General features: G+C 35.2%; 1 protein-coding gene and 1 long non-coding RNA gene across 2 annotated transcripts in view; one reads left to right on the top strand and one right to left on the bottom strand.

Annotated features, from left to right (window-relative positions):
- Positions 1 to 3,647: 3,647 nt before the first annotated feature.
- LOC128199906 (uncharacterized) lies at positions 3,648 to 5,140 on the bottom strand. Its single transcript, XR_008252429.1, has 2 exons — positions 4,896 to 5,140; positions 3,648 to 3,862 (listed from the first exon to the last, which is right to left on the bottom strand). It is a non-coding gene; the product is annotated as an uncharacterized LOC128199906 (long non-coding RNA).
- A 688-nt stretch (positions 5,141 to 5,828) lies between these two features.
- The window catches only part of LOC112058572 (protein timeless), a 37,751-nt gene continuing 17,428 nt past the window's right edge, over positions 5,829 to 26,151 (top strand). The window contains exons 1-3 of the mRNA XM_052891332.1: positions 5,829 to 6,152; positions 25,047 to 25,150; positions 25,539 to 26,089. Of these exons, the coding sequence (XP_052747292.1) occupies positions 25,054 to 25,150; positions 25,539 to 26,089 (648 nt within the window). The 5' untranslated portion in view covers positions 5,829 to 6,152; positions 25,047 to 25,053. The remainder of the gene's footprint in view (positions 6,153 to 25,046; positions 25,151 to 25,538; positions 26,090 to 26,151) is intronic.

The following is a 26,151-nucleotide window of genomic DNA, read 5'->3' as shown; positions in this document are numbered from 1 at the left end:
CTATTATTGCAGAATGAGTACAACGGGGAGGAGATAATACCCATCCTGCTAAGATGAGCGTTAAATCTACACAAGTCCACAATCTACAAGTGTGGTGTAAAATCTTCTTCCGTTATAGTTTTGCGATTTAGCGAACCAGGGTTTTTTGCGTACCTCTTCATTTATGCCTGCATACCAAGAACTTTTCAGTTTAGTAGTATTGGTCCATTCATTTTCCCAATCTTGTATCATTATCTTTTTTGCTAGCGCAAATAAATCATTGTAAGATATTTTATGACTTGTCATCGGATTATTAATTTTACCACTTAATAACAACAACAACATAATCTGCTCGCTCGTTTCCTTCGACTCCTTTAAGTGCCGGTGTCCACATAAAATTAACTTTAATATTCCGCTGTTGTAACCGATATAGAATATCTTGGATCTTATATAAAAATCACTTGATTTTACATTTAAAGCATTTGCTTTAAGTGCTGATAATATGCTCTTACTGTCGGAAACAATTTAACCAGTTGCTCTCATATTTACAATCGTTAATATACTGTAATGCTCTTAAAATAGCTAAAGATTCAGCAGAATAAATGCTCATTTCCTAATGTAAACGTTCTCCATGTCCATATTTTAGGTGAGGTATATAGTAATCAAATGAAGTGATATCTACAGTTTTTGATCCATCAGTAAATATTGTATTAACGTTCTCATATTCGGATATCTTTTGATAAACTTCCCTTTTATTTCTTGGTTTAGTGTCTATGTGTATGTTTATTTGTAAGAATCTACTATCATAATCTCCAGAAAAGCAAGCAGAATTATTTTCATTTTGTGATATAATTTGTCCTAAGTATGAATTTAATTCAGAGAAATCATGAAGTAAAAAATGTGTTTTAGATGATACAGAAAATGAAAAATTAGAGTTTATAGAATCAAGTTCTTTGTAAAGGGGATCTGATTTTTGTGATAACAACCTTAATATAAACTTTGATCTTTAATATTTAAACCTAATTAGTAATGGAGGAACGTTACTCGTAGAGTACATTGATTAAGGTATATATTTTGCATTACTATGTATCTAAGGGTTTTTCTGTGATTAGTTAAAAAAACCGAGCTCTGCGTTATACAACGAGTATCTAAGAAAAGGAAAACAGCAAAGAAAACAGTTAACAAAAAACTACTTTTTTACGTCCATTAAGACCGCTGAAAGGTTCGTTTGAAAGGTTTGACTACCAACACATAGGTCAAACTCAAGTCAAACCCCTTTACAGAGCACCTAATGTTTTGAAGAGGCTTATACTTCTTTTGACATTCCTGTTCATTCCCTCTCCGACCCATGGACCTTCGACCATGGACCCTCACTCAGCGTATGTGTTCATCTTTTCTGTTACTGTTACTCAAAAGAGCTGGAAGCTAAGGCTAACCTGGGGCCTAATTGTCTAACGCAAACGATTGAATTTGACAGTTGAAATCGTACGTTTTTACTTGTCAAACGGCTATTTCGGATTGTGTAAGCCAATGGAAAGCCATCGGTTGGGCATAGTTAGTTCATTACGATTAAATCGTTATTTTTATACGAAGAGTGAATGATTTGTTAAGATTTGACAGTTATTTGCGATTGTCTTCGAATTGTGTAAAGTTTTATGTTCATGGCTTATGTCAAAAACTTACGATGGGTCTTGAGTCACCTTTGATCGTAAAACGGACAAATTGTGGATGTCCAAAATTCCAAAATAATAATTTATATTTTGTTAAATATCTAAAATTAATATTTTTTTCCATTCTAAATCTCTCAATTCAGTCTCCCCGTCCACAGTTAGCATTTTTAGGACGAAACTTTGCGAAGTGTTTTGTTTGTAAACAATGAACTCTGTTAAAAAGAGTAATAAATAATATATTCTTTGCAATGAACCTATAAAGTCAAAACAATGAAGTTAATTGAGTGCTATTAATCGATTTATATAGGATGCTGAGACTTGGACTCTGAGAGAAAGTGAGAAAAAGAATATACACGCTCTAGAAATATGTTGAAGAAGAATGCTTGAATATCCTGGACACAGTCTCACTCCTTCAAGAACTGGGGATCAAACAGCATCTTTCTTCCAGCATCCAATGTCTTCTTACACACACTTTCTTTGGACGTACCAGAGAAAGAGACGATAAGTCCATAGAGCGACATAAACTCAATACCTACGATATTTAATACCATACCATGTTTTAGATTTCTGCGACATCTTGCATGTTGTTGTATCCAATGTGTTGGGATCTGTGTTCCAGGGCTTATGTGTGTGGTTTAGTTAAGTTTGCTGGTTATTAAGCAAAAAGGAATCGAATTTCATTTTTAAAATTATGATTATGGCGAACGAACTCTTTCGTCATCGCTCATAGGTACATTTACATTTTCCATTGGTGCATGCCCACCCTAGGAATCCTAGGATTCTGAGCTACCGAATAGGAATAGGAAATAATAGTAGATAAGCCAATGGGTGGGAGTAGAATAGGATAGGAATAGGGAATGAGTCAAAGCGAAGCTTGTCTGTCTGCTATATTATCTTAGTACACAAACTACACTTACATTGAGACTAAATGTTGATGTGTGTATTTTATAATATGCTCAATATTAACAATTTTGCTTTACAGGATATTTGGAATATGCCCTATAACTGCACACTCCAATATTACAAAAAGCACCTGCAATACAGTAGAATAACATATTGGTGTGCTGAAGAAAAGATGGCAAAGGCTTTTAGCTGATAGGACATTGTACTGATGACCCTGTTATCTGGTCAAATCATAAATGTGTGTGTATTATCAAAATATTTGCATAGATTGTGAAATGCTGATATTTGATTTGGTCTTTGATATTTGAAAATAAAAGAATACTTACTTCGCTGAGTTTGTTTTTTGTAGTCTTTTCCAAAACTAAAGCTTTCAGTTTAACATTTTACTATTAATATTATTTTTTTACCATTACAATAATTAAATAAATTATTCAAAAAAGTGTAGTTGTAAAAAATACATTTATAATACCTGTGTATGTTCACCCCCTGCAGTTTCACCCACATAATTCCTGTTTCCGTGGGAAGGAATACATGGCCTATAATACTCAAATGTTGATTTTTATTGATAAAATAATCTTCAACATTGGTTCAGTAGGTCCAGTGTTTACCCCTACAATCTCACAAACTGTATCTTTTTATTACAGTATCTTGACTACTAGTATTCTAAGAATTATGAAAATGACACCTCTGAGGGTGAAATAGGGGTTGGAAGTTTATAAAAAAAAGATTTTTTAAGTATATTGTAATAATAATAAATACAGTAAACATAGACTTTCAGTTAGACATTTTTTAAACCCTGAAACCACGAAGATTAAAAATAATCAACTATATACTTCTCATCCAAACAGTCAGCCTGTACAGTATTTGCAGACACTGTTTTGATGATTAGTATATTTTCTTAAATCAGAAAAACGAGTCATCATCATGGATCAGTCATCAATCATGGATTCAGCCCTGCCCACTGTACTTGACAACATATTGGCCATACTTAAATGTTAAAGCATGTTTATTTTTAAATATGTTTTACCGTAAATAAATTATTACAGATGCTATCTTTCTAACAGCTAGCAGGATAGGTACAATGAAGTTACACACTAAATAATCAAATTTATTTTATAATTAACAAAAATGAGTAAGAATATAGATGGATGGCTGACATAGAGAGCTCCTGGAATTAGACACACACACACACCACATAATTCTTAAGCTGGCTCAGCTAGTCAGTCTTGTTGTCAAAGCACTCATCTTCATGTCTCTGAGTCAATATCAGTGGTTCATCATAATGGTCTGTTCATAATAATCAATTTAGTCTGAAATTAAAAAAAAAATTAATCTTTCATACTAAAAGTTAGATAGAATCTTTGAGAGGAAAACATTAGCACTGGTGTCCTGGGTTTGATCCCTGGCTGGGCCGATTGAGGTTTTCTCAATTGGTCTAGGTCTGGCTGGTGGGAGGCTTCGGCCAGTTACCACCTTACTGGCAAAGACCTACCACTAAGCGATTTAGCATTCCGGTACGATGCCATGTAGAAACCAAAAGGGGTGTGGATTGTCTTACTACTCCTAACAAGTTAGCCTGTTACCATCTTAGATTACATCATCACTTACCATCAGGTGAGATTGTAGTCAAGGGCTAACTTGTAAAGAATAAAAAAAAAACCTGCTCCAATGTGGATTGGTAGTTATGGTGTTAATATACCACTATCAGATGTTAATGATAATTAATGTTCCGAAGGTACTGTGTTCGATCCCCAGCTGGACCAATTGAGACATACAGCCAAGCAATTTAGCATTCCGGTGTGATGACGTGTAGCAACTGAAAGGGTTGTGGATTTTCAGTTTAAATTGTAAAGAATAAAAAATAAAATATAACAGTAACATTTTGCTCTCAGTAGAGGATTTTGAATGGTATATCTAAATGCCTAGATAAACTAACTCTGCGAACCCATTGTAATTATGACACTGTTGTTGGCTGGTGAAGGAATAAAACACCCTAAAGAGCTAGAGAACTGTTCAAATCCTTTAATAATAAGTCTGTTTGTGAAGTCACTAATCACACACTTAGGTAAACCTATGTATATTAGTGCCGATTCATACGAGACTTAGAGATTAACACTGGGATAAAAATAACATGCGGACTTTTCTAAGAGACAGAGGAAATGCCCACTCTCTCCTTTTGCGCAGCCCGGATGTGCTAAATACTTCCAAACAAAGAAATTACTGCTATAACTAGCAGCAGGGACATGTAGTAGACAAGCAGCGCGATCACTTATTAATCGGGCATTGTTGATTGTTCTTTAGTTGGCTAACTGTAAGTTAACCACTTGTAGTTACGCTAACCACCTTAGCCCTGCCTTGCCTGAGTTAAGGGTTGTTTTAATGAGAAACTTCTTAAGAAATGGACATCGACAAAATTAGATAGAGGTAGTTTTTCTTTTTTGTTTACTTTTATATTTTTGATTAACAATAACACAAACGAAGTAAACTTTGCTCCTAAGATCACTATAATTTAGTAAAACTTTGCTCAATTTCTAAATTCTCTTTAAAACCTGAAAAATAAAAATGTTGTTTTGTTTATAAAATTTAAATTTCTAATCCACAGGTTATATTAATATGCTATGTTTCACCACAGACTAATAGGATACCCCGTTATTTTGACACTAGCCTACACAGACAACAGGGAGATTACCAAATAGTCCAAATAGCCCTTGGTTAAATTCGTTAATTGCGTTTTGTTACTTGAGTTGCATGTACCATTTTCTCAAGCTATTGTCTTCAATAGTAGATATTTGTCGTGAAATTTAATGCTTCTGTAATGTTTTAACAAAAGACATAAAACTTTGTTAAAATATATGCATTATTATGGAGTTTGACTTAAATTTGATAATATTATTAACGATAGTTTCACTATCGTTTTGCATAAACAATACGCAATCTTCATGAATGATTTCAGTTCATCGTTCACCATCCGGTCTTCATATAATGAACTAAATTAGACAATACCAATGTAAAGTTACGATTGATCGTTGATCGTAGCCGATCGTATGAACTTTACGATCAATGAAGTCCGTTAGACAATTAGGCCCCTGACTCGTTTATCGCATTGAATTTCATTGTCAAGTTTATAGCACATTTATTATCTATAGAATTTAGAAGTTGACATGACAATGACATTTGACAATTAGCTAATAGCTTGCGCTTGGCAAGTTTAGCAATTGGCAATTGGCATCACAAACGTCAAATGAATTATGAAATGAAATGAAATGAAATTGGCATTTGCAAATGGCAATTGAATTGCGCAGGTTGTTCCATAAAATTAAATCGGCAATCACTTTGATTTGAACTGAAAAGTTGAAAACACTATTAATTTGTGGAAGTTGAAACTGCGTATTTCACAATCAGACTCTAGTGAGTACTTTAAAAAGTAATTTGTGGGAGTGTTTTCTTCAGTATTAACTTTTGATGTTGTGATAAGAAGATCAACATTCGCGGACACGAGTGAGTGGTTATGGAATTTTTTTAGTTCCCCAATTAAAGTACATTGTGAAGTACAGAAGAATACACGAATGGTCCTTTTATTGACAGTTTCAAGAGAGCTTAGTAAGTATTTATTACTACTTTTAGTTATTAACAGTGGCGTAGCTTGCCTTGGAGGGGTCCTGTATCAAAGTTAATAGGGGGGCCCAATAGACGAGCAACAAATCCCGAAAATCTCTTTATGTTTTTTTTTCCGGGACGCACCTAATTAAGTGAGTTTGTGGTTTAATTTTTATTAATTTTTGCTTTCACACGTAAAGCTCCTGCTGCCCGGGAGCCCCGTATCAATGATACGGCTAAAACGTTGGTAACTAGGCCCCTGGTTATAAATTTATTTATTGACAATTAATGTTAGATCTTAATTTTGCTATAAGAACCGATAATCACTATCAATAGCTCGACCCACAGTAGATTAAGATAAGACATTGACTAACTAAACCCAAAGACATGATCCCATATTGTCCTGAAACCTGAAACCAAAGCTGGACTTTAATATTTTACAATTTGAAATTATTTTACTAAATAATGAAATATTTAGTCAAACCATGCTAAATAATCATTTATTTATCTATTCATAAAATTGAAGTGTATGTCTATGATTTCAAAAGAACTGGTTTCTCAAGTGCTTAGAGTTATTTACATATATAAATATTTGTATCATTGTCATATAACTTTTTTTTTACAATTTTTGTTTGTCTGTCTGTCTGTGTGTAATTATGTTTTCTTAAATTAATTTTGTAATGTGATAATTGACTTTCGCAGACAATGTTGTGGGCGTCAGCTAGTTTATTATATACCAAATATATTTTGACCTTACAAGTATCATATAAATATTTGTATCATTGTCATATAACTTTTTTTTACAATTTTTGTTTGTCTGTCTGTCTGTGTGTAATTATGTTTTCTTAAATTAATTTTGTAATGTGATAATTGACTTTCGCAGACAATGTTGTGGGCGTCAGCTAGTTTATTATATACCAAATATATTTTGACCTTACAAGTATCATATAAATATTTGTATCATTGTCATATAACTTTTTTTTACAATTTTTGTTTGTCTGTCTGTCTGTGTGTAATTATGTTTTCTTAAATTAATTTTGTAATGTGATAATTGACTTTCGCAGACAATGTTGTGGGCGTCAGCTAATTTATTATATACCAAATATATTTTGACCTTACAAGTATCATATAAATATTTGTATCATTGTCATATAACTTTTTTTTACAATTTTTGTTTGTCTGTCTGTCTATATGTTTTCTTAAATTAATTTTGTAATGTGATAATTGACTTTCGCAGACAATGTCGTGGGCGTCAGCTAGTTTATTACATACCGAATATATTTTGACCTTACAAGTTGTAATGCCATATTTATACATTTTACACATCAAAAATGCATCTAAACTTATTTACTTTTTCATCCAGGTTCTGTATAAAATAAAATACAATTTAGGGAAAATTCAGTACACAAATGTATTTTTATTATAATCCTGGATCTTTGACAAAGTGATTTATTATTATTAATAAATCACTAATTAAAATTAAATAGCAAAATTTGAGGAAATGTATTTACTAGTTATGAATAACCCTTATGGTCTCTCACAACTTTGTCTGTGTGGAAATCAATGTAAACTTTCAACCCATATATCACCACTTTAGGGATAAAAGGAACGCTAGTAAAATGCATTGCCTTATGCTGATTTGTATTGTGCTTGTATGTACTACGTATTATTCGAGCTAAGGTGATAAATAAAAAGAAAAAAATACCGTAACCAAGATAAGTTTTATTTGTAACATACAAGTATAGCATACAGATGCATACTATTCAATCATTTGGTGTATAATAAGCTTCAAAACAGCTTTTTGGAAGTAGAGTTACAGAACATTTTTATAGAAAAAAATTGGCATTTTTAAGACAAAATTCACATTGCAGCTGTTCAATTTGATACTGGATTATATGTTGTCATACCAAGAACTCTCATGATAACCTTGTAACAATTGACCAGGCTTTCGGGGGAATGCATTCATTGTATGTTTCTAACAAAGAAGTGACAACACTCCTTCGAAATTTGAGATGGTTGTAATCTCCTCCGTTCATTTTATATAATTGCCAGTCATTATGCACAGCCATATCCAAGTAGTGGAAGAGCAATGGAAAATACCACTTTTCCCAAGAATAGAATATGTTCGGTACAGTCCAATATTTTTATCCAAGCTATCTAAACCGCCTGTGTTTTCATTATATGTTTTATCAAAGCTGACTGATCAATATGAATGTATTTTTTCTGTTGCTGTGAAAATGTTTTAGTTTATATAGTCAGTTGGACTGTTGCTGCATTGGAAGCTACAGTAACTACACTATTGTCATTCCATTTGCACATGACCATTTTTCGGCTTTGGGAGATTTATACCTTATCCAGCCACATTCTGTTTTCTGCAAATACTTATTTTTTCAATGCTGTCGAATTGTTCCTGTGGTCTCAGCGTTAGCAACTTCGTTATCTTCGTCACTCATATCCAAATCTGGCAATGATTTACTGACGTTTATTTCAGCTGGAGCTCTCAGTTGTGGCCCAAGTCAATTTTGAAAAGATATTTTCATCCCCAGAATCTTTATCATTGATTTCAGAGTTACAATTTTCAGGGGGAAAGATATTTATGGAGTCTGAAACAGATTGTTCTTTATTACGTTCCAGTTCCCCAATAATCTCATTCTAGCTCGACGCTTTTGTTTGACGCCTAAAACAAATAAATAATAGTAGTTGATATTACTACTGTTTGATATAAGGAACGCTAACTTTCATACAAATATAACTTCAGTAAATCTAATGCAATTGAAAATGTTTTTTTACTTACAAATAAAAGGAGTTCACTTCTTTCATGATTTTACAAAACATATATAAATATACGGATTAAACATGTTATAACTTACCTTGACAAATCCATACTGAAAAACCACTAAATTAAAACTCGCTTTAATAAATCACGGCACACGATAACAACCTCAAACCACTTCTAATAGCTTCACACTATGACCAACTAACTGCAAAAGCATAAATATTTTTTTAAAACTACCCACTTTTTTGTTTAGAATTTTATTTCTCACTTGATCTTTTTATCAAACGATAGTAACAAGTGGGTTAATACTACTTTGATTTGTCATCCAATCATATTAAGTGTCAGGAAATGTATGAAAACATGTGTCAAGTTGTAGGGACTGCCGTAAAATGACTAGGAGTTAATCCATCCAAAACAAACAATTTTATCACCGCACGACATTCAAGTTTATCCATTTACTGTAAAAATTCATGTGAGCGAACTACTTGAAAGAACAAGTTGAAACTTGCCATACAAACTAATAAGAGGTGCATCTAGACAGGAAAAATATTTTTTTCCTACTCGGAATGCTATCTGTGTCAGGCCGAGAACTTTTCACCCCACCCTTGTAATGATACTAAAGGGGCTGTACATTTCATGACATTATAGAGAGTGGTTGTTATATGGAAATAAGAAGAAAAACATAAAGTACGAGTAACATTAACATTAACAGTAACATTTGTTACAACACTTCACGCTTCTGCACTCATTTTACTATAGTTGATATTATGACATTGCTTGAATTTTCCGAGCTATCCTTCTGATGCTTTGAGAGAATTTATACTAAGTTCTTCAGCAAAATACTCTACCTTAGCTTTTTTTTTCTTCTCCTTATTATCTACTTGGACAATTTCTTCTTTATATTTCCATTTTGTGGACTCATCACTTATCTTCTCTCCCATATCTATTACACGTACGAGTAAAACTTTTTCATCAATACATAGTGATTTTCATTTACTAGCCATGTTTACAGCCAGTGACATATTAATTTAAGCTGTTTCTGAAAGATCCACGGGAAAGAACTCTTTAAATACTATTAGTTTATTTTAATCGGCTTTAATTAATGCATCACTGTGTTGGCACTGCCTTCAAAGTGATCAGAAGGTAGCACATATGATGTTATTTTTCGCTTTTTATTAGTTTATTTTTGTGATTTTGAAGTCGGTTCAATTTTTTTGTTAAAAAGATTTTATTTTTCTGTTTTTAGTGTGTCCTAGCATTTAATTTAAAAAAAAATCTGTTCAGTAATTTTGTGTTGAAATTAAAATAACGAAATGGCCCGTTCTGTGGCTCTTTCGTTCAGTGAACGGGTAATATGGATGACGTCGTCGTCGTGGGCCGTGACTTTGAAGACCATTTGTCGCGCAAATGTTGGAGCGCAAAGTTGAAATTAAGCTCAAAGAAGTGTTATCTATTCAAAAAGGAAGTTAATTATCTCGGATACATCACTACCAGCGAAGGCACCCAGACTGATCCGGAGAAAGTGAGAGCAGTTCAAAAGTGGCATGTACCAAAGGACAAGACAGAGGTACGAGTACGAGGTTTTGGGCTTATGTTCATACTACAGGCGCTTTGTTAAGGGATTCTCTAAGATCGCCAAGCCGTTACATCGACTGGCGGAAGATAAAAGAGCATTATCTTGGAATGAAGCTTGTGAAGAATCATTCAAGAAACTGAAAAGGAATCTATGTGCAACTCCAATTTTTGGATACCCAGAACCGGAGGGACAGTTTGTCTTCGACACTGACGCTAGCAATACTGCGATCGGGGGAATGTTATCTCAAAAACAGGGTTACCGTGAAGTTGTTATAGAGTACTTCAGCAAGTTATTATCAAACCCAGAAAGAAACTACTGTGTGACAATGAGAGAACTCTTGGCTGTAGTAAAAACGCTACAACACTTTAGCCAGTATCTTATCGTTCGAAACTTTTTACTACGCACTGATCACGCACCATTGAAGTGGCTAGTACAATTCAAAAGCCCTGAAGGTCAAGTCGCTTGATAGATTGTGAAACTCCAGGAATATGACTTCGACACTCAACTTCGTAGTGGGAAGGCCCACGGAAACGCAGATGCCCTGTCACGAAGACCATGTTCGGAAGATTGCAAGCATTGCTTAAAACAGAAGTCGGCGGAGGTGTCCTTTAGAGCCCTGGGAGAATAATGCAATGAAATTATCTCAGGAAAGCGACGATGATTTACGGTCCACCATCTCTTGGAAGACGCGTGGTAATACTAAACCACCATGGAGTGAAGTTGCTTCTAAAAGCGCTGTAAGTAAGGTATATTTGGCATAATTTATTTTGCAAAACGGAATACTCTAAAGTGGGAGAAGACTAACGGCAGAGAGTAATCGTTCCAAGGGCTAAAGTGCCAGATGGTCTCAAGGAATTACATGATGGTGTATCAGGAGGTCTTCAAAGATCTTGGCGTTAAGAGACACCTAGAAGACCTCCTTTGGACACTAACCAAAGTACCAGAGAGGTTCTACTGGCTCCATTGTCGGGAACATGTGCAGGATTGGTGCCGCAAATGTACTATTTGCGCTGCTGTATAATGACCAGGAGCCGCGGGAGCCTGCGGTTGCGTAATGTGTGTCTCCCTGGGAACGTATTGCTGTGGACGTTGCTGGACCACTTCCGGTAACCGAATCGGGAAACAAGTACTTCATGATTGTTATAGACTACTTCACCAAATGGCCAGAAGTATTCGGTATCCCTAACCAGGAGGCTACAACAGTCGCTACTAAAATAGTCGAGGAGGTCATATGTTGTTTCGGCGTGCCATTGGAAATCTATTTTGACCACGGTAGGAACTTCGAGTCGCAGGTATTCCGTGAAGTACGGAGGATTTTGGGGCTGCATAAAACTCAAACTAATGCGTACCACTCTAAATCAGTTGGAATGGTTGAGAGATTTTATCAGACCCTTGAAAGGCATTTGGCGAAATTGGTGGATACCCACCAGAGAGACTAAGACAAGTACCTACATACCACTATTCCTCCTCGCTTATAGATCAGCGGAGCATGAAGCTACGAAGGCGTCGTCAATTACGGAAGGGAACTACGTCTGCCAGCAGACCTTTTGACTGGAGGATCACCAGACGAACCCCATAATGTGCTAGACGTCTCTAATCTAAGTGAGAAAATGCGCGAGATACATGCCCTAGTCCGGGAAAACGGGTTGCAGTTAACCGAAAACATGAAGACCAGATACGACCGAAAATCGAATACAAGCGGATTCAACTAAGGAACATTGGTCTGGTTGCACAATCCGACTCGACGAAAAGGGAAATCTCCAAAATTGCAAACCCGATGGGAGGTCCGTACAAGGTCACCCGGATAAATGATGTGACATACAGGATCCAGCGACAACCACAAGGTGCACTTAGACCGGCTAGCGAAATACGAAGTTTTATCGCTCGGGACGAGCAACTCTAAGGGGGTAGTGTTACAGAGAACCCTATTACTAGACACATAGGATATAATCATAATCGCTCGCTCTTTCAAGTTGTTTACAACTTGTGTCGCGTTGTCATTTGTTATTGTTTTTTTTATCGAAGTTCGTGGAAACAAAGTGGAGTGAACATCGATGTGATACGAGCGATACAAGTGAACAATAGTGAACTCGGCTACGATTTTGGACAACGAATTGCCTACTTTTGGAAGTGTGTTTTGATACTCGGATTAAGGAGTGTAATAAAGTCTCATACGTTTGGTGACTCGTTGTGGTGGTAAGGGAATTAAACATCTGGTGAGGTGTAATTTCAAATCTTCGAACCTCTAGTTCGTAACAATATTACAATAATTTACTGCTGTTTTAAGCTTAGCTGAGCTAAGTTTACCCGACATTTTCTCTAAATGAGCTCCCCACTGAAATTTACGATCCAAAGTCACCTCCTTGTGTGGAATTCTCTATTTTCAGTATTTCACCATCGATCATTATAGACTTATGTAATTTTATAATATTTGGTAATGAATACTCAACACATTTAGTTTTCTTTGCATTTAAAAGTAAGTTATTTGCAGTGCGACACATGCGATATGGCACGGTTTATATCTTCGGAGTTATCTTTACTTCTGTCAGTCTTATGAATTAAGGATGTGTAGCCAGCAAACAGTACAATCTCACAGATGCCGCTGACATGGTGTGGTAAATCGTTAATGTACACTAGGAATAGAAAAGGACGCAGAATTGAACCCTGTGGGACGCCTATTGTGGTAGGAAAATACTTTATATCATGTATGCATACCTACTGAGATAAGAGGCGGTGAGATCAAGTGCAACATTTTTGATGCCTAATGGCATAACTTAAGTAAAAGAGTGTTAAGGTCAACACAATCAAATGCTTTGGACAAATCCATACATAAACACAACTTCCATCTAGATTGTAACGTAGCTATCGCCGTTACATGATTACATTATTTATTATTTTATATTATTATTTATTATTTTATATTATTATTTATTATTTTATATTATTATGTTACATTATTTATTATTTTTTTTAATCAAAACGGCTCACAGTAATAAGTTCTGTTTGATCGGAATATGTCCACGTCCGGGGTGAGGTGCGCGGGAGTCGAGGCGAGCTGCCGCCACAGAGCGATTTGCGATGGCACTTCACTCAGTGGCAGCTAGACAGTGAACACGAGACCGCGTCACCTAATTAAAAACGATACACTTTTTCGGCTTTCTAAAAATAAATGTCAACTAACTAACGAGTTTTCGTGGAAAGAGGTAGTTCCGTCTGATTTCAGAGACTCAGTCATTTCAGAAAACCATAACGAGCCAACAGCAGGACACTTAGGCATTTTTAAAACCTACAGGCGCATCGCTCTTAGATACTACTGGCCAGGGATGTACCGAGACGTTGCAAAGTATGTTGGTGCATGTTCTATTTGTCTACAGTACAAGTCCCAAAACCATGCTACTCTAGGTGAAATGGGCCGCCCCAAACAGTGTTCCCGTCCTTACCAAATGATTTCCGTGGATTTAATGGGGGCTCTGCCAGCTACCCGGAAACAAAATACTTTTATATTAGTTGTTACTTGCTGTTTTTCCAAATTTTCTTATATATTTCCTATTAAAAGAGCTACTTCACAAATAATTGTAAAAATTTTAGAGGAGCAAATTTTCTTAGTCCACGGAGTACCTCAAACTATCCTTCTTGACAACGGTCCTCAGTTTATTAGCACTCACACTAAAGATTTTTTCAAAAAGTACAATGTCCCAAATGTATTCTATACACCTAAGTACACTCCACAGGTGAATACTGTGGAGCGTTATAATAAAACCATAATAACCTGTATTTCTACATTTGTAAATAATGATCATCGATCATGGGATATGTTCATTCCTAGCATTCAGTTCGCGATTAACAACTCTGTGAATGAAGCTACAGGTTTCACTCCATCGTTTTTAGTGTTTGGGCGTGAATTAGTAACATGTGGTTCTCACTACACAGACTCCGATTTGGGGGACGAAATTCTTTTTATGCCTCGCGATCTGTATGCGGAAAACCTTGGTGCATTGAGTACTATTTTTGACCAAGTCCAAAAGTCATTATACCATGCGCATATTAAGAATTGCTCAAACTATAACTCACGGCGTAAGCCTTTCGAATATAACGTAGGAGACATCGTCTATAAACGTGCTTATGTCCTAAGCGATAAGGACAAATATTTTAATAAAAAACTAGCTCCTAAATTTATAAAGTGCAGAGTTGTCGAGAAGCGCTCGCCACTTGTTTATGTGCTTCAAGACATGTCAGGTAAGAGCTTGGGCACTTGGCACATAAAGGATCTAAAAATTGTTAGTAATAATTAGTATTTTTTTTTATTTTCTTATTTATTTTCTTTGTTTTTTTTTTTTGTAGTAGTTGTAAGTCGATTGTTATGACTTGCAAATTTTAATTTTATTTATATGCCAGTATAGTTACAAAGTTATGGTAGAAAGTGGGATTGTAACTTCGCGGATTTTAATTTAAATTAAAACCCTTAGGTGGGACAGGGGGTAATGTAACGTAGCTATCGCCGTTACATGATTACATTATTTATTATTTTATATTATTATTTATTATTTTATATTATTATGTTACATTATTTATTATTTTTTTTAATCAAAACGGCTCACAGTAATAAGTTCTGTTTGATCGGAATATGTCCACGTCCGGGGTGAGGTGCGCGGGAGTCGAGGCGAGCTGCCGCCACAGAGCGATTTGCGATGGCACTTCACTCAGTGGCAGCTAGACAGTGAACACGAGACCGCGTCACCTTACATTCTTTTTTTTTTCTGCTTAAGTATTTAAATTACCTTGAGTAATTAGTCAAGGAGTGTGTTCCCGCTATAGGGTAAGTTTGAATGGCACACAAAAAACTATTTTACTTAACGATAATTTTTTCTTCTACCCTATTTATATTTTTTTATTTTTAAATGACAGTTTTAGTTTTTATTTATTATTATTTATATGCATTAAACTTTCTTTCTTTTCTTGTAATTTAGTGTAGGCCTTCTGCTTTAATTTAATTAACTGTCTTTATTTTAAAATGTAAACTCCGTTCTGGCAGCACCGCCTCGGCAAAACTTCTACACGTAATTACGCTTCTTAGTGATGCCGAAGGTTGGCTTCCAGGCCGGAGTGTTAACAACCAGATTTTGATGGTTTGGTTTACGACCATTCCAGGAGCTGCGGCTACGCCTTACTTCGTTTTACGAGTTGCTGGGCGATTCCGGCGAACCGGGCATATACTTACGCTGCCGGCTGCTTTCCTCGCGTGCGCGCTAGTGCCGAGGACAGTCCGAGGAAGACACCGCACCGCACCTGTCACCGCGCAACTCCTGTGCGCATCTCCGTGCTCCGAAGGCCGCCTAACATCTTCAGCCTAAATCACAAGGAGAGTATTGCGCTGCGGAGTAGAAACAGACAGGCCGTACACCCACGACGTATAAATTTTATGTTCCGCTATTGAGCTAGCTGTGGTATTTCAATAATAACTGCTGGACATACTCTGTTGTTTTACTTAACTAAGAAACCCAACAGTAGCGGTTCAAGATTATTTCATTGTAAGCCCAGAGGAGGTAAAACCAGCCAAGAAACTTCTGCTGTACCTGTCGGCAACCAGTATAGAAGGGAAAATCTAGTCAGTGATGATCACAATAGATCGGAATCAGTCAACATGATACAGGGACCTCTTGAAGACCTGCAGAGCTGCTACACCTACAAGATGAAGAAGAAGCTCTTTTAAATACTACCCTACGGCCTGCCTATTTCGTTCAAATCGGTTAAGCCTTTAATACTCGTAAGTTATTCGAGGCATACATACTTCCATACGTACACACCTACACTCCTACAATAAGATAGACAGGATCATTAAAATAGCCAAGATAGCTTCTTAGGGCCTCAATACGTCGAGATTCGATAAAAACTCAATTATCGAATAAAAAAAATACAACCGACTTCAAAACTTAAAAACGTACCCGCTAAACTAAAAAGCGAAAAATAACATCATAATATGTTCTACCTGCTGATCAGTATGAAGGCGGTGCTAAGCCGGTGATGTATTAATTCAAGCCATGTGAGAATATCTTATAGATTTAGATTTTGCAGACAGTGTTGTTTCATGTGGTCCTGTCAGAAATGGCTTTAATTAAGACAACACCGGCTAAGCACCGCCTTCATACTGATCAGCAGGTAGAACATATTATGATGTTATTTTTCGCTTTTTAGTTTAGCGGGTACGTTTTTAAGTTTTGAAGTCGGTTGTATTTTTTTTATTAAAATTTTTATTATTTTTCCATTTTTAGTGTAAAATTTCATCTCAAACGAATACATCAGACTCCTAATGACAGTCACAACCCATCTTGGTACAAAATTCTCAGCAATACAAATTAATCAAGCCCAAGCACAAGGTACCTACCGTAAACCGTTAAGGAGTTCCCTTAATTGACCTTGGTCTTCATCATCAGACCCTAATAACAGACACAACTCATATAGGTGGAAAGTTCTCAGCAATACGAATTAATCAAGGCCAAACACAAGGTAGTTACTGTAAACTGTTAAGGAATTCCCTTAATTGTCCTTGGTCTTCATCACCAAACCCCTAAATGACAGTCACAACCTATCTATGTGGAAAGTTCTCATTAATACAAATTAATCAAGCCCAAACACAAGGTAACTGCTGTGAATCGCCGAGGAGTTTCCTCGTCTGTTTTATGGCTCCATCATCAGATCGACTTTAAACTTTCATGAAATTATAGTGCTTAAAAGTACTAAATGGAAAAGTATATGAACACACTAGACACCCATATAATTTTCGAAAGATCCCTTCAATTTCTCCAGGATTCCACCATCAGATCTTGACATGATGGCAATGGGACCAAATGGGGGCTATACCATTTCAAACAAAAAAAGAATTTTTGAAATCGGTCCAGGCGTCTTTGAGTAATCGGTGTACATACATAAAAAAAAAAAAAAAAAATACCGACCGAATTGAGAACCTCCTCCTTTTTGAAGTCGGTTAAAAACGGGGTAAATCAATATCTTCTTTACTTAGTTTTAAGTAACTAAAAAAGAAGTTAAAAAAAGTAGCGGTAATTTTTAATGGGTTAACATTTTAGTATATAACATAAGGATTTAAATAAAAATCCATTCACTATAACTCGGGTCCGAGGTATTTTACTGACTCCAGTATTAGAAGATATCACAGTTATAAAATAGCTCTGAAACAAAATAATGATTAATAAATAGGTATAACTCGCGCATTTACGGTGTGAGTGCGCTGGGCGGCCTTCTGCTCTTGTAAATATAAATTTATCTTAAGTGTAGCGACATACATGCTGAACGTTCCACTGGGAAACTTCAGCGACGGAATTATTGACCGTAGTTTTCGGTTGGCACTGGAGTCTTGAAATCTTGGCGCAGACGAACTTTTGATCTGATGTATCGCAATGCAAAACGAATTTTATGTGTTTTAGCCGAAACAAACGTGCGTAATTGCGTCTTGTGAGTCAAGGGAAATTAAAAAAACATTACGAGCGTGATATCGAACGTGCCGCAGGTGCTTGCCATTTAGAGATCGATGAACATCGACGGGCTTTTTTCAGTAAAACTCGTAATTTCATGATCTTTCAACACCTTTCTCGGCATCGCGTGGATCGGCCAGACCCACCTAAGACAAATTGAAGGTTCTCGGGTACTATGTTTACCGGGAGGACCATATTTCGTCGAACGGGATTTTCTACCAGCACTCCTGGTTCTTTGAAATGTCATCCACCAAGTTCTGCCAGTACCACAACTTCAGACGTCTAACGCTTGAGGCGTAGAGGTGTGCATCGACGGCCAGTCCAGCCAAGGATTTGATGAAAACTCAATTTTCGAAAAATGGGGTGAATCTTCTCTACTTAGTACAAATACTTAGTAGGTACTAGTGGGAAGTTATAAATATTTTTTTCACCAGTGTGTTGATACGGTATAAATTATAAACTATATGTGTGCCGATTTCATCTTGTTCTTTTTTGACGAAGGGAAAAGAATTTGTACCATGCGTGTGAATTTAAGTATTTTCTTCAGATTCAAATACAATACTAAAATTTATATTTGGATTGGATTTCTTTAAATTCTATTCTTGGATAGGAAATGCGTAATGTATTGTCGAGAGTTGCGAAAGAAAGGCCGTCATAACCCGAAAAGTTGCGACATGGATGACGTCTGTACTTCTTTTAGGGTAAGAACTTTCACAACAATTTCAAATACTTCCTGTAACTTTCTGGAAGTGCTGGTAGCAAGTAGACCAGTTATTCATAAACGGTGGATGCGTGCAAACGTTCCAAGTGATTAGTGCTGATTAGATTCATAGAAGTCCCATTACACACTAGCATAGAAGTACCTAAATTTTGATGATATTTGTGTATATTCTTACATTAGTAACAAAGAAATAGATTTTTGGTTCTTAAAGCAGATTAATGTAATCGGAGTTAGTTTTAATATATATTTAATTAATTATTAATTATTGTAAATACTAACGTGGCTATATGTACTTGTGTAAAAAACAGTTTCTATTTTTTGTAAAACATAAAAGTATGAGTATGTGCCAAAATTAACCAATTATTTCTGCTTAACTATTATTAGTTACTCGTAACTGTTGGTTGGAGACTTTTCTGGGACAATAAAACCGTACGTATCATTGGTTGTTCCGTGCCGTAAATGGTTACTGATTTAAGCCTTCTGATGCAAAAAAAGTTTCGCCACTGCCAACGGTTAGATGGCATGGAAGGTGTTCATAATTATTGCTTTATCCAGTTTGGTTTCAGTATCAACTCGTCCTAGAGCAATCTGTTTATGCTTCTCTTAATGCTTCCTCTGTCTTATGGGATTTATTTGTCGTCATCATCATATTCGCTGGATGCAGGTGGCTCAGTATCGTGATGTTTGGAGATGCCTGTAAGCAGCGATTCGTTTGATGTTCGTCGTTACTCCTTAGTTGATCGACTTATGTTTTTTCTTTTGAATGGTTTTGTTAAAATTTACCAAATAGTTTGGTTGAAGACAGTAATTCCTGCAAATACTCGTAGTTTTTCAGTAATCGAAAAATGTAAAAAGCCTAGGCGCTATTTTAGGGTTTTGTTTTTAGGTTATAAAAACTGCAAAATCGGCTTTCAGAAAAAAAACCTCATTTCTCTGAATTTTATTCCGCGTCGAGTGAGCTCTTGTTTGTATCCTTCCATTGCAACGAATAAATATCATACATAGGTACTTAGTAGTCAGATTACATCTTGATTATGAAATTAACTTATTTAAAACTAGCGGACGTCCTTAACTTCGTTCTAGTGAAATTCAGTTTTTTACAAATCCTGCGGAATCATGATTTATCCGTAATAAACAGTCTATATGTTGCACAATAACCTCCTCTATGTACCAATGAAAGTCCCATTTAAATCGATTCAGTCGTTCCAGAGATTAACCCGGACAAACACACATAAAAATTTAAAAAAAGCTTGATTATCTTTTATTGTCGTGTAAAACATAATTAAGCTGTAATAAACCTAATATGACTGATTTCACGTAGGCCTGTGACAGACACTTCAATATATGTATTGAGGTGCCTATTGATGTGAATGTGAAACATCTTCTGTAGCTTTACATTGCCAAAAATGTGTGCGAATCACATCACAAGTGTACAGCTACAGGTAAGATGGCCAACATTTTTTGAGAAAAATATAGTATTTTTCAGATTTAGCTATAAAAAATATAGTACCTACGCTTTAAGAAAATATACTGTTTTACGGAGTGAAATAAATACGTTTATTTTCATAAAAAATATCTATATTTGTTTGGATTTGTTATATTTTTCAGGTTTTTTGGCTAAAATAACAGTGTCATATTATATGCCTTTTCACATGCAATTCTTAAATTATTGAAAACCAACAGCTCGTTTTTTTAACATTTACTTAAAGTGCGAAACTCGATAATACGCTATTTTTCGGATTTACTTGACAGAAATCAATGTGTAGGGTCAAAATCAATCAGGGGGTAGGTAATAAAAAGAGAAGGGGGTGAAATAGGGGTTGAAAGTTTGTATGGAAGCGATAATGATAGCGATAACGTTAGCGATAGCGATAGCGATAATAGAATAGAATAGAAAACCAAAACCCCGTTATGAGTTTGAATTTTGAAATTTTTAAAACATTTCGTAATTTTTTCATGATTTACTCACAATCTGTCACAATCACAAACCGCTTGATGTATAAAGCTGAAATTTGGCAAGGAGGTAGTTTATAGTTAGTAGATATCCGCTAAGAACGGATTTTGTGATAGGTCTGGATTAAAGAGGTCGTAAGGGCGGACGAAGTTGCGGGCGTCCGCTAGTATAATTTATACTAGCGGAGTATATTAATATGCATATTAATATACTTAATATATAATACGGATTTTTTAAAATCCAACTGGGCAATTTTAAAGATAAGCGCGTTTAAACAAACAAAAGACTCTTCCGCTTTATTAGACTCGGTATTCTCGTAGAAGGAAAATGGTTGTGGATAGTAGGTAGGTACTAGGACTATTATAATTGTCTTGGTTAGATGACGTCAACGAATTGTATCTCTAAATACGTTGAAGTTATGATAAGTTGCATTGCTTGATCATTCCCTTGAGAGTAAGATGGGTATATCACTTTGTCAAGGAGTAGGACATCGAGTAGGTGAAATAGTCAATTTCGTATTTTATCTATTTTTCTGAACACCAGAGAAACTGTCAGCAATTTCGTGACGTCACGTGAACCTGAAGTTTAAGTAAAATTATAATTTACAGACTACACGATAAACTAAGGATTTCCTATTTTTTGCTTTAACTGAATTACTAAAATAATAACTCAAAACGTGAACGTGATTTATATAAAAAAAACCTTCGAATAGTTTTAACACTTTAAGTGTAGAATTTTTCATTTGAATTAATTCTGTAGTTTCAGCGTGATGCCCGGTCAACAAAAACAGGGACAGACAGACAGACAGACAAAAAAATTAAATATTTGGCTCTGTCCTACTTCCTACTAATATTATAAACGCGAAAGTTTGTATGGATGTTTGGATGTTTGTTACTCTTTAACGCTGCTACTACTGAAGCGATTTGGCTGAAATTTGGAGTGGAAATAGACTTTACTCTGGATTGACACAAAGGCTACTTTTTATCCCGAAAAAAAAACCATGGTTTGATTTGCGAAAACTGATGATTTTGATGATATATGAATGTTTATTACTCTAACACGCCTCGACTACTGAACCGAATTAGCTGAAATTTGGTAGATATATTATAGCCTGGATTAACAATAACACATAGGCTACTTTTTATCCTGGAAAAATCCATGGTTCCTGAGGGATTTGTGAAAAACTAAATTCCACGCGGACGATGTCGCGGGCGTCCGCTAGTCGGTTATACCCTCCAACAAAAGTTTTCAAAATATCTTCAATGTACAGAAACTTTCTGTTACAGTGTTAGTAGAAGTATAGATAGATATATCTATGTGAAAAACGTTGTGTCACGTTGTTTGTTTCTTTCCGTCACGTTGTTGAGAGTTCTAAAATAAGGAGCCGATTCATTTATAATATTTTTTTTACACTATACATATAGTTAATAATTTCAAAATAATAGTGATAGCCCAGTGGATATGACCTCTGCTTTTGATTAGGAACGCGTAGGTTTGAATCCGGTCCGGGGCAAGCACCTCCAACTTTTCAGTTGTGTGCATTTTAAGAAATTAAATATCACGTGTCATATACGGTGAAGAAACCTGGACCTGCATACATGAGAATTTTCTTAAATTATCTATATTTGTGTGAAGTCTGCCAATCCGCATTGGGCCAGCGCGGCGTGGTGGATAATTAGCTTAACCCCTCTCATTCTGAGAGGAGACCGAATTTGAGTTGTTAATGACTGAGATGATGTTCTTGGATAGCTAACTTGAGCGTTTGTAACAAAGTGATCAGTGGAGGATTTACCAGTAGGTAGGCTAAGTAGGCTGGAGCCTGGGGTGGCAAATCCCACTTAAAAATCATTCTCTTATACAGAAATAAAGTAAACGAGTCTTGAAAGTATAACGATAATTTTAATATTCTAGTCCTACTGTACGTACTGGACATACGTACTAAAACTTAAAAATATGCAGTTTTATTGATACGATTCGAACTAAAGTTTAAAAATTGCGTACCTATCGAATATCAGAGTTCAGTAGGGGCTGTAAAAATTCATTAGCCTACCTGGCGGCAAATTTGTAAATCCGCCAGTGAGAGTGATTTAATGTTGCTCCGCGCGCTGTACAACTAGCTACGGAGACGAAGTACTCGGCGGCTGTACGGTGTACGATCGATGAGCACGTGTCTCGGACACGCGACTCGCGCGGCCTACTATGATTGCGTAGGTTGCGCTCACGTGGACTCCCGAAGGCATATTGGATTTTACAAAACCGATATTGCTTGTTACAATATTTTTTTATAACTTGTACCTACACTCTTTTTTTGTCTATCTTAATTATTTATTAGATTTAGATTTTATTTGAAAACACGTGATTTGTTGTTTGACATTTTTAAGCTTTTATGTTGTGGATTCAAACAAAGAGGAATATAAGATCGTTGGTATCAAATAAGAGTTACATAAACATGAGTTCCATAACACAAAAAGAAAAAAAAATACCGGCCAAGTGCGTGTCGGGCTACGCGCAGTGTAGGGTTCCGTCAATTAAAATAGCACTCCCCTTATGTAATGCACAAAAACACCTATAATGATAACATTATGGGATAGACGAAAAAAACTTTTTTTTGCATGCTCCCTACATTCAAAATGAGGATATTTTTTTTGGAACCCCAAAATATTATTTTCTTTTTACCACTTTATAGACGTAATTAATGTAGGTTATACTCATACCAAATTTCATTTTTCTAGTCTCAACAGACTCTGAGTAATCTTACTGACAACTGTATCTTTTTAATTAACAACGGAATTAATATGCAAAGTTAATTATGAAATAATTGGTTTAATTTGTTATTTTTTTCGAAAAACCAACGAATCCAAGGAACATTGTCACCTAGACCTCTACAATGTTTAATTGCGAAGATTGGCCAAATATAATAAACGTTAACATCTGAGGATGTTCCAGATTCCGAGTGAAACATACGTAGATGATTTTTCGGGTCCAAACGTCGCTTGGATTCGTAGGCATTGACAATAAATCAATAAAATAGAAAAAATATATAAATTTCACATTTTCACCTTATGCAAATCTGATAAAGTTTTGGACTCAAAATAAAAAAATATCAAGGCTAGTGTGTGTAAATCAAATTGTAGATGTTTCGGTTTTTTATTATTATATGGTAGAGTGTAGTGCTAAATGCCTTGCGTCCCGTTTCATGCCGATATTCAACGAATGGTTGAAGATGCCACCACAGATCATCAGCAATCTAAACAAAATAAAAAAGGTTAGTGTTGCTAGTGATTTGAAAGTAGAACATTTAAATATACTCTTAAATGAGTTTTTAACTTAAATACAGGCATGCCTTTTATTACCATACCTATATTTATAATCTAACGCAAATGTAGACTTAAATTTTCTCCGATATTCTGTTTGGTATAATTAAAGTTTTTATAAAGTGATATGAGGTCCTTATAATAGCATTATAGAATAGCAAAGCATTATCACAATGCCATAATTATTACTACTAAAAATATAATAAGCTATAAGGAAGGACCGTCCGTTGATTAACAGCCAAGCGAAAGCTACTCAAGGAGTTGTACGTCCCTTCATTAACAGCCAATATTGACAAAAACAGTTATAGGAATAATAGCGGTCGACAACATTCATTATTTCATTCGACGGTAATTTTCTTATTGTTCTCTTTTTGGGGTTTTTATCGACAAAAATCTAAATTATCAAAAGTAAATATTGAATTTCAAAACAGACGATAACATATCAAAGTTAATATAAATCATAAAAATACATACTTGAAAATGTACCCAATGTATTTTAGAATAGTAAGTCGTATATAAAAAAGAATCACACTAAAATTATTTTTTTTTGTTAGCAAAGGGGCACAATTAAGTTTTGTACTCTGGTTTTAATTGGTTAAGACGGTCCTGCATATTTAGATACCATTTCAGATCGCCTACCATGGAAGTGTGTATGAAAGTGAATCTGACGAGTGACGAGAACACTGGAAACTATTTAACCCTCTTTATCAAAGGCGCAAGTGTACTTAAAATAAAACAATAATATCAATTAATATGTTTCTATGTCAGATAAGAATGATACAAAAATAAAATTAAATGTAGTCCAACGTAGTTTTAGTTTGTTTTTGGAGTATCTGCTCTCCGTTTTTTTTATATTTTTGTTAAAATTGAAAAGGCTCTTAGGGGTAGAATAAGAATATTTTTGTATTTGAATTAATAAACTCCGCCATCTTGAGATACCGCTTCGTGAATTGTTTTTCGTTTTAAATTATACCGGAACATTTTTTTGGCTTCTGTTTCCAAACTTTTGATTTGGGGAAAAAATACACTTTTTTGGTAGCCCAATTTATGAATTGTTTGTTTGTTGCAGGTAAAGTATGGAGTGGATTCTTCGAAGTCCTCAAATCCTTAACACCTTTGGTAGCCTGGGTTATGCTCTACCAGAAGGATATCACATAAATGAAAATTGTAACTGTATGTCATCTCTAGAATACTATTATTCAGTTAAAATATATCTAAACATGGCGTGGCGTGGGTTTCATAGATGGCTTAACGTATACGTACTCAAGAGAGACTTATAGCCGGTTTTTTTTTCATTTTAAATATTATATTTATTTTATATGAAAATTTGTCTTGATGATATTTTAGTCGTAACTTACTTAAAAGATTCAATCTGTACCTACTCATACGCTTGCTATGTATAATAAAGCTTTTTTGGCTTGTATTTATATATACCTCAAAAACATCTGGAAGACTAAATTTTTAAAATGTATTTTAACATATAATAAATATATCAAAGATTATCAAACTACACATGTATTACATGACAATACAAATAAACTGATATCATTCTTTATTGCAGCTGCTTTGGAGTCCATACTTGAAAATCTTTTAACGGAAAACAAACTTTTGCGCACATATCGAAGGAATCTCAGCATTGGACAAAATATTAAAAAAGACCTTATACCACTGTTGCTTAACACCAAAGATGACAATACAATGGAACTGCTGATTAAAATTTTCGTCAACTTGACAATTCCGGTCGAATGCTTACTACCGCTGGATTCGGTATCGAAAACCGATATAGGAAGACATACAATATATGAAATAAATAATTTGCTCTCTTCGATTAAAATAGCAGTCACCGATCACCGTGTTACAAAAGTCGTTATTGATTTTTTAAAAAAGAACTCTGATACCGAACCAAAGACAAAGCTGTCTATAGAACAGTGTACAAACATAAGCAATACCCTTCTATTTCTGCGTAATATACTACACATACCGGAGAATGTCGATTACAACAGTCCCACGTACAGCGGTCCACCTCATACGGTTCAGAATCAGCTAGTGTGGAATTTATTCAGTAACAGTATTGACAAAGTTCTGATAAAATTGATGACAATTCCTGATGCGGTAAGGACATTCATGAAATATTTTTATTTCTGATTATATATAAAACATGAAACAACTCTAAT

This window comes from Bicyclus anynana, chromosome 3 (genome assembly GCF_947172395.1).
Source record: "Bicyclus anynana chromosome 3, ilBicAnyn1.1, whole genome shotgun sequence".
Lineage (NCBI taxonomy): Eukaryota > Metazoa > Arthropoda > Insecta > Lepidoptera > Nymphalidae > Bicyclus > Bicyclus anynana.
Note: the sequence above shows the minus strand (reverse complement) of the source record. Positions and strands in the feature narration are given on the sequence as shown.